The sequence below is a fragment of the Rhincodon typus genome, chromosome 44 (assembly GCF_021869965.1).
Source record: "Rhincodon typus isolate 14 chromosome 44, sRhiTyp1.1, whole genome shotgun sequence".
NCBI lineage: Eukaryota > Metazoa > Chordata > Chondrichthyes > Orectolobiformes > Rhincodontidae > Rhincodon > Rhincodon typus.
In genome coordinates this window covers 1,298,021-1,307,705 of record NC_063375.1, presented here as the reverse complement: position 1 = coordinate 1,307,705, position 9,685 = coordinate 1,298,021, and the positions used below count along the sequence as shown (strand labels likewise).

The window sequence follows — 9,685 nt, the reverse complement described above, 5'->3', positions numbered from 1 at the left end:
CCCCCTATCAAACACTCCCAGGGACAGCACGGGGTTAGATACAGAGTAAAGCTGTCTTATCCATGTGTCTCACTCCCCTATAGTTGCTGTCACTATGAGTCTACAATGGACAGCCGTAGCTGGCTTTCTTTACGTCGAGGTGTTTGCGTTGCTGTTGATGTGCATTCCATTCGTTTCTGCGAAACAGTGAGTCGTTTTGCGTTTCTCCCTTTTTTTTTTAAAGTCAGGTTCTCGCGTACCGGAATGGGAGGCCATTCACCCCCCACCCTCGAGGCTGTCTGTCGTTCGGTCTCTCTCGCTGTGTCCCCGCTTTGTGTTTAGCACTCTGCAGCTCAGGCCTGGAGGTTAGGGGAAAGCAAGGAACAGCCTCTCCTTTCTCTGCGTTCTTCCAAACTCTGGGCACTGTCAATCCACCACCCTCGACTCGCTCTCTCCTCACCGGCGAATGTTTCCCCCTTCCTCCACTGCCCGCCCCAAACCAAGCTCCAGGAAGCATTGTATGTGATTTTCATCCTGTGGCTCTGTGCGGGGTGCCTATGCCACTCGCCGGTAACGCTGTTAATGCTCTGAGATCTCTGTGCTCCTCCGATACTTGCCTGTGGAGCACCCCCCTCCCAGAAATCCCATCAGTCCGCCATCGGGGTCTAGGCTGGAGGAGCATGCACTGTTAGCGATGGTGGTGGTTGGGGGTTGGTGGAGCGCCAAGTGGTTCAGATTGGGCAGGAATTTTGCACGGTATCCTGAAAGCCAGCCAGCGCGGCTCTGCAGCTTCCCTTGGGACTGAGTGGCCTGAGTCTGGAGCACAGCTTCCAGCCGCGAAGGCTTCAAACCTTTCTGTTGCTTTCCGAGCGACTTGTTGAAGCTCAGTGCATTGGCGTGGCTGCCCTAACAGCCCAGCTATCCGAACTAGGATGTCTCTCGCTACTGCCCGCCTTGAAGGGCTGGGGTCTCCAGAACCAGCTAAGTGCAACTCAAACATGCTGCCCCACTGTGTCGGCGTCCCAAGAGTGTGGAATGCCCCTGTCTGTGGCTGGGCCGTTGATGAGCGCACTGCGGTTCTAACCAGATTTGTATCCCTATTCTTGCAGATGGCAGAAACTGTTCCGTTCAGGACTCTTCAACTTAGTGGTGTCGTACGGCAATAAATTCTTCTTTTTCCTCATCGCCCTCCTTGTTTTCCTGATGTTTGGTAGGTGCCAGTTGATTGTGGAGTGAGGGGTGTAGCTTCAATGTTCCCTGGGGTATGTGGTTGTTTCACCTGTTTTTGAATCCCACTCCCGTTTTCACGGTATCGAGTGTTTTTTTTTAATCTAGTGAAGGTTTTAAGTTCATTTGTTCTTTGCCCCTGCTTTTTTCTTCTTGTGTTGAAAAGCCTTTTGGAGCCTTTTATTCCAAAGGCAGACGTGAAATACTTGTCCCGAGTCCCCTCCTTATTTCATATTTGACAACTTCCCCTCCTCCATCCGCTGGCGTTAACTCGAGCTACTCTTTTCCTTTTAAGCGACTGAAGAAGCTTTTACAGTCTGACTTTATGCTTACTAGTTCCCTCCCCTTTTAAAAGCCGAGCTCAGCTATTTTTTAGAAATTTTTTCCAGACTGCCGATTGTACCACTCATACGCACACTCGTACTTAGCAATTTGATGCCAACCTTAGCTTTCTTAGTTTGGTACATCCTTCTCTTAGAGCCCTCTGACTTGTTCTGGTACACAGCTCTTGCTCCTCAACCCTCGAGGATGTGGTCACTCGGGACGATGAACAGGTTGAGGATGTTGGCCAGAGGGAGGTAGAGGAGGAGGAGGGTGCCTCATCGGGGGAGAGTGGCTGGCAAGGAGTCACATTTGCACCATCCTCCCCCCACACCCAGTGACCACCCATAACCGCCCTGGTACAGAACGTCTCACCGTTATCAGTATGTTGCAATTCCAAAAATTGGTGTAGTGCACAGTGAAGAAGTACAGAGTATAGTGATGCAGTTTGATTTGTTGTAGTCACATATACTGAAGTACAGTGAAAAGCTTTGTGCAGGCAGATCACAGCAAACCAGGGCATACATAAGGGTGCTTAAAGCCAGGCATACAAGGTTACAAATGCATCGGAGGCGCACGAAGCGAGATCAACATTATCTTGAAGTTAGAAGAATCCATTTAGTCTAATAACGGCAGGGAAGAAGCGGTTCTTGAACCTGCTGGTGTGTACGTTCAAGCTTCTGTATCTTCTGCCTGATGGAGGAGGTTGTAGGAGATCATTACGGCGGTGGGAGAGGTCTTTGATGTTAACAATGGGACCTTGATCAGATGGGCCAATAGGCCGAGGAGGGGCAGACGGAGTTTGATTTAAATAAATGCGAGGTGCTGCATTCTGGTAAGGCAAATCAGGGCAGGAAGTGTACTCTTAATGGTAAGGTCCTGGGGGAGTGTTGCTGAACAGAGAGACCTTGGGGTCTGGTACATAGTTCCTTGAAAGTGGAGTCGCAGGTAGATAGGGCGGTGAAGAGGGGGTTCGGTACACTTGCCTTTATTGGTCGGTGCGTTGACTGTAGGAGTGGGGAGGGTCATGTTGTGGCTGTATTGGTGAGGCCACTCTTGGAATACTGCGTTCAGTTCTGGTCTCCCTGCTATTGGAAGGATGTTGTGAAACTTAAAAGGGTTCAGAAAAAGCTTTCAAAGATGTTGCTGCGGTTGGAAGACTTGAGCTGTAGGGAGAGGCTGAACCAGATTTTTTTTTTAAATAAATTCGAGTTTTGACATCTGCTATGGTGGGATTCGAACGTGTGTCCCCTGAATAGAGCCGTACAGCACGGACGCAGACTCTTTGTCCAACCAGTCCACACTGACAAGAAATCCTAAATTAATCTAGTCCCATTTGCCAGCATTTGGCCCCTATCCCTCTTAAACCCTTCCTATCCATGTACCCATCCAGATGCTTTTTAAATGTTGTCATTGTACCAGACCCCACCACTTCCTCTGGCAGCTTGTTCCTTCCACGCACCACCCTCTGCGTGAAAAAGTTGCCCCTCAGGCCCCTTTCCCCTCTCTCACCTTAAACCTATGCCCCTCTAGTCTTGGACTCCCGTACTCTGGGGGAAAAAGACCTTGGCTATTCACCCTATCCATTCTCCTCATGATTTTTTAAACCTCTATAAAGTCACCCCCTCAGCCTCCGACGCTCCAGGGAAAATAGCCCCAGCCTATTCAGCCTTTCACTATATTATGTCAGAGAGTTCTCGATGACTAGTCTAATGACAGTACATCAATGTCACAGAGTATTTATTTGTGTGTGACAGGGGTCGGGGGAGCAGTGTGTGACAGAGATGAGGGTGGGGGGGAGATAGGCGCAACAATGGGTTTGAAAATGCAGACAACGGTATTAACATTTACTCGTTGAGCAGCAATTCCTCCTGAAAGAAACGCGATGGAGTCATACCGCCTGGCTTGGTTTTGTGGGATCTTATGCGCGAATGACCACAAACCCCCACCAAATAAAACTCGACAACAGTGACCCTGGGACGCAAGGGCTTAAGGAAAGTTTCCCACATCTGCCAGGGGCTGAAACACCCTCTCGGCCCCCAACCCTGTCAAGCCCCACTCTCTCAGAATCTGATGTGTCTCCTTTCGTTCTGCTAAACCCCAGGGGAAACACCACCCAAGCCGTGCTGTCCTGACAAAACAGAATTCAGGATTATGGGAATATCGCGCTCACCCTCTCTCTCTTTCATTCCCACCTCACCTTGCAGATGCGATCCGCGAGATTCAGAAGTACAGTGTTCCAGACAAGGTGGACCTAAAGAACAACCCAGTGGCCGAGGACCACGTCCACATGAAGCTGTTCCGTGCCCAGAGGAACCTCTACATCGCAGGCTTTGCCTTGCTGCTCTGGTTGTGAGTGCCACGCTTGCTGCGTTTCTCCTCCTCTGACCTGTACCTAACCCCGTGCTGTCCCTGTCCCTGGGAGTGTTTGATGTGGGACGGTGTCGGAGGGAGCTTTACTCTGTATCTAACCCCGTGCTGTCCCTGTCCCTGTCCCTGTCCCTGGGAATATTTGGGGGGAACAGTGTAGAGGGAGCTTTACTCTGTATCTAACCCTGTGCTGTCCTGTCCCTGGGAGTGTTTGATGTGGGACAGTGTAGGAGGGAGCTTTACTCTGTATCTAACCCCTGTCCCTGGGAGTGTTTGATGGGGACGGTGTAGAAGGAGCTTTACTCTGTATCTAACCCCATGCTGTCCCTGTCCAGGGAGTGTTTGATGGGGACAGAGTAGAGAGAACTTTACTCTGTATCTAACCTAGTTCTGTCCCTGTCCAGGGAGTGTTTGATGGGGTCAGTGTAGAGGGAGCAGTAGTTTCAGTTTATAAAAGTGAAGAGGAAGCATTTCTGTCACCTTGAGTGGAAGCAGCTTTATCAGATTACAGAATAAGGAGAGCTTTACTTTCAGTTTAGTTTCAGAGAGTTAGGGGGAGCTTTTCAAAGTTTCAGTTTAAAAGGTGATTTCCACAGAAGAGCTGCAATACAGGAAGTCGCCACCAGCTGGCAGCCCAGCTCCATCATCGGGAGGGAACTGTCTCGGGAGGTGACGGACTGAGTTTCACGTGTACAGGTCAGCTGTTTTCACACGTGCATCGCTCTTGGAAGCCCTTGCTGGCCCCGGTTGTGCAACGGCGAGAGTTGTGATTTGCCCCGGCTGAGAGCCGAAGCGTTTTAAGTCCTTATTTGCTCTCGGTGTTGCAATATGCAGAGTTGTGAAACGGGATCCGACTTGAAGCCCGTCCCTCATCGAGGTTGACTCCAGTGCCTGGCCAGCTGTCAGCCTTATGGTTTCTTGTTTGCTGCCTCTGCGATCGGTTCACAGGAAGTGAGCCCAGGCTCGCGTGACTCACTCCAGAAAGATACCTTCCTTGAAATCCTTGTCCTCGCGTTTCCCGAACAGCACGGCACAGGAACAGGCCCTTCGGCCCACGGCGTTGCGCAAATGAAACTAATCCCTTCTGCCTGCCCTTGGTCCGTATCCCTCCATTCCTTGCATATCTATGTGCTTAGCGTAAAGTCCCGTAAACATCCCTATCGTACCTGCCTCCACCCCCCGCAGCGCATTCCAGACTCCTACCACTCTGTGTGTGTGTGTGTGTGTGTGTGTGTGTGTGTGTGTGTGTGAAAAAACCTCGCCCCTCTCGTCTGGTTTAAACGTTTTCTCTCTCGCCTTAAATGCATGCCCCATAGTATTAATCATTTCAACTCTTGGGAAGGCTGGAGGGTTTGTTGAGAGAGATTCTGAACTCCGACCTCGTAATTTTACGGACTTCTATCGAGTCTCCCTCGGCCTCCGCCACTCCAGAGAAGACGACCCAAGTTTGTTCGGCCTCTTCTTACAGCTCGTAACTTCTAATCCAGGCAGCTACACCTCTTGTGCACCTTTCTCCAAAGTCTGCACATGCTTCCTGCAATGTGGTGACCAGAATTGAACATAATATTCTCTAACAGTGCAGCCCAACCATAGTCTTACAAAGCTGCAACGTAACATCCTGTCTCTTGTACTCGATTCCCCGATCAACAAAGGCAGGCCTGGCAATGGCCCATTGCCACTGCCCAAGTGTCAGTATCCCCCTCCCCCCCTCCCCCCCCCGCCGCCCCCCCCCCCCCATTCCCCAACCAGCCCCTCTTGTATTGTGAGGAGTCGCTGCTCTCCCTGTTACGGCAGCCACATCCCCACTGCCCCGATCCCTGACCTTCTCTGTACCAGGAACATCCCGGGAAAGGGGAAGTTGATCCGGGGTTTAATGTAACAACAGCTGCTGGGCAGGTGACTGACACAGCATGGCAATATATCAGCCCCAGGGGACAGGCACCTTCTGTCCCACTGCGCTGCTTCGGCACACCTTTGTACATCATGTCCCGGGACTCCCGCAGCTCCCTCTGTGCTGCCACGTTCTCCAGTTAAGTCATTTTTCCATCCTTCCTGCCAATGTGGGTAACCTCACATTGCACTCCCATCTGGCAGAGTTTTGTTTTTGTGTTTTTGGCCTGTTTGCTCAACCTCCCCTGCCCCGGCCCCTTTTGAAGATCCCTTGTACCCTCCTTGTAACCCGCTTTGTCTACCTCCCTCTTGTACTGGCACCAAATCTAGAGAGGCCATACTCGGTCCTTTTGGCCAGCGTTCCAATATAACCGAGGTACCAGCGCTGACCCGTTGTGGTGCTGCACTAACCACAGATTACTAACCTTATCGACTGCCTTCTGGAAATCTAAAGTACACTACGTTCACTGTCAAAGCTGAGTCATTAAATGTATTCCAGGCTGAGAGAGTTTTTATTCCTCAGGAAGGGGAACCGTGGGGTTATATTTGAGGCGCTGAGAGAGATTTTTAATCAGGAAGGGGGATCGAGGGGTTATATTCAAGTCTGGGATAGGGCGATGTTTAATCAGGAAGGGGTATCAAGGAGTTGTATTTCGAGAGAGTTTTAATTAGAAAGGGAATTCGAGGGGTTATGGGGATAAGGCAGGAAGGTAGAGTTGAGGGCGACCGGACTGGCTGTGATCTGGTTGAACTACAGGTCAAATGTCTGCCCGCTACCCCTGTGTCCTAGGGACTTGCTAGTTCCCTTTTTGCCTAGTTAGCCAAGGTCTTTCCCCCCTGGGATAGGGGAGTCCAAAACTAGAGGGGCATAGGTTTAAAGTGAGTGGGGAAAGGAACCTGAGGGGCAACGTTTTCACGCAGAGGGTGGTGCGTGTATGGAACGAGCTGCCATAGGAAGCGGTGGAGGCTGGTACAATGACAACTTTTAAAAGGCATCTGGATGGATACATGGATAGGAAGAGTTTAGAGAGATAGGGGCCAAATGGTGGGCCAATGTGACTAGATTAATTTAGGATATATGGGTTGGCATGGACGAGTTGGATCGAAGGGTCTGTTTCCGTTCTGTGTGACTCTGATCGTGACCGTGCAAACTGAGTCGCGAAGCTTCTGTCGAACAGGATTTTGAGTTCTCCAAACATGGTCGATTTTCCCCCTTTCCGCCCCCCCCCCCCCCCCCGACATCTCCCGGTCTCCTTAGTAAACGCTTCTCGCCTGTGACACATGTTGGGCCCCCTGTCCATTTCCTACTCTAACCCCCCCCCACCCATTCCTTTCTCGAACAGGTAGTTGGGGGGGTGTCATGTTTGCATGTGACGTGACCATGCTGAGTTATCAGGTGGGAAACGCTGCGTGCAAGGCGAAAAGCATCTTCGAAATCGCTGTTTGGAGGGGGGTGGGGGTGAAACGTACGTGACAGGAAAATCTGACTGTGTTGCTGGAGCAGTTCTTAAAAAAAAGAAGAAATACACACGCACACACGGGTCGATTCAGGGAAGTGTGTAACCAGTCCTTCTTGACATCTGTCAGTCAGGAGTTCGATCGGGGTGGGGGTTGTTGCTCAGAAAATCTGCAGAGCGCCGGGCCTTGCTTCTCTGCGGAAGGGACGTCAGCTGATCTGCATGAAAGCATTTTCTTTGAGTGTACCAACCAGGCAGGTTAGGGGATAAAGGGCACCCAGGGTCCAGGCCCGAAACATCAGCCTTCCTGCTCCTCTGATGCTGCTTGGCCTGCTGTGTTCATCCAGCTCTACACCTTGTCATCTCAGATTCTCCAGCATCGGCAGCTCCTACTATCTATGGGTGATGGTTGAAGGTTGTTTCTCGGACTGGAGGCCTGTGACTGGTGGTGTGCCTCAGCAGGGCTTGGTGCTGGGACTTTTTGTTATTGACATAAGTGATCTGGATGTGAATGTACAAGGCATGATCAGGAAGTTTGCGGATGATACAAAATTAATAGGCATCGTTGATAGCAAGGAAGGTTATCAAAAATTACAGAGGGGATCTTGATCAGATGGGGAATCGGGCTGAGGTTCGGCGAATGTAATTCAATACAGATAAGCATGAGATGTTGCACTTTGGAAACCAAGATAAGACTTATACAGTAAATGGTAAGGTCCTAAGGAGTGCTGTGGAACAGAAAGACCTATTGGTACAAGTACATAGTTCGTTGAAAGCAGCGTCACAGGTAGACAGGGTGGTGAAGAAGGCATTTAGCATGCTGGCCTTAATCGGTCGAGACATTGAGTATGGGAGTTGGGACGTTATGTTACTGCAGTATATGTCATTGGTGAGGCCGCACTTGGAGTATTGTGTACAGTTTCGGTCACCCTGTTATAGGAAAGACATGGTGAAACTGGAAAGTGTGCAAAGAAGATTTACGAGGATGTTGCCAGGACTAGTAAGCCTGAGCTATAGGGAGAAGTTGGCCAGGATAGGACTTTATTCCTTGGAACGTAGGAGAATGAGGGGTGACCTTATTCAGGTGTATAAAATCATGAGGGGCATAGATAGGATGAATGCATTTAGTCTTTTTCCCAGGGATGGGGAATTGAAAACTAGAGGGCATAGGTTTAAGGGGAGAGGGGGAAGATTTAAGAAGGACCTGAGGGACAACTTCTTCACGCGGAGAGTGGTGAGTATATGGAATGGGCTGCCAGAGAAAGTGGTTGAGGCAGGTACAATAGCAGCGGTTAAAAAAATTTGGATGGGAAGGGTTTAGAGGGATATGGACCAAATGCAGGCAATTGGAACTGGCTGAGTGGGCAGCATGGGCTGAAGGGCCTGTTTCCGTGCTGTGTTACTCAGTGACTCTCAATTCCTGAATCAACCTAGTGAACTTCCTGTGCACTACCTCCAGTACATCCTTTCTCAAGTAAGGAGACCAAAACTGTACACAGTACTCCCAGGTGTGTCCTCGCCATCATCCTATCCACCTCTCTGCTTTTAAACTCCATCCCTCTAGCAAATGAAGGGCAGATATTCCATTTGCTTTCTTAATTACCTGCTGCACCTGCAAACCAACTTTTCTGTGGTTCGTGCACCCAGGTCCCTCTGCAGAATTTTTTTCGCCGTTTCAAGCGAGCAGTCTGTACTTGGTGCTGGTGCCGCGATAGCGTACAATCCCGGCCAAAGGGGCTGAGGGCCAGGTTTTGATGGCAGCACAAAGATAGGCGGGAGAGCAGGTTATGAGGAGAGGACAGAGAGTCCGCGGGGAGGGACAGACAGACGGGCAGGTCTAGTGAACTGACCCTTCGTGGCAGATTTGGGTGTGGGGGAAGGAGGAATGTCGAGTTATGCGTCTTTGGCAGAAAGAACAGGACTGCAGGATGTTATTTGAATGGTGACAGAAGACTGAATGTTCTTGTACGTGAACCACAGCCAGTTAGTGCTTGGGTACAGCATGTAATTTGGAAGGCAAATGAAATTTTGGCCTTTATTGTGAGGTTAGGGGGCAGCTGAGGAAGTTCTGCTGGGTGTGGTTGAGACCCCCCCCCCCCCCCTCCACCTAGAGAACTGTGTCAATTCCTGCCTCCTCACTAATGGGGGGGATAGACTCACCACGAGGAGGCAGTTCAGAGACGGGTTCCATCGGCCGATTCCCTGGGAGCGGGGTGGGGGGTGTGGTTGTCTCGCACAGGGAGGGGGAGCAGGTCAGGAACGGGAGTTTAGAACGACGGGGGGGGGGGGGGGGGGGTGGGATCGCGTCGGAATGGATCCTGAGAGGAGACCCGGGGTTCTGGACACAGGGATCTGCTGAGAGGATATTCTGTTTTACCAATTTTTCCCCCCCCTTTCCCTTCCCTTCCCTTCCCTTCCCTTCCCTTCCCTTCCCTTCCCTT

General features: G+C 50.8%; 1 protein-coding gene across 1 annotated transcript in view; it reads left to right on the top strand.

Annotated features, from left to right (window-relative positions):
- Positions 1-56: 56 nt before the first annotated feature.
- bcap31 (B cell receptor associated protein 31) overlaps positions 57-9,685 on the top strand; it is a 15,408-nt gene continuing 5,779 nt past the window's right edge. Inside the window, exons 1-3 of the mRNA XM_020525911.2 lie at positions 57-186; positions 1,089-1,189; positions 3,735-3,879. Of these exons, the coding sequence (XP_020381500.1) occupies positions 95-186; positions 1,089-1,189; positions 3,735-3,879 (338 nt within the window). The 5' untranslated portion in view covers positions 57-94. The remainder of the gene's footprint in view (positions 187-1,088; positions 1,190-3,734; positions 3,880-9,685) is intronic.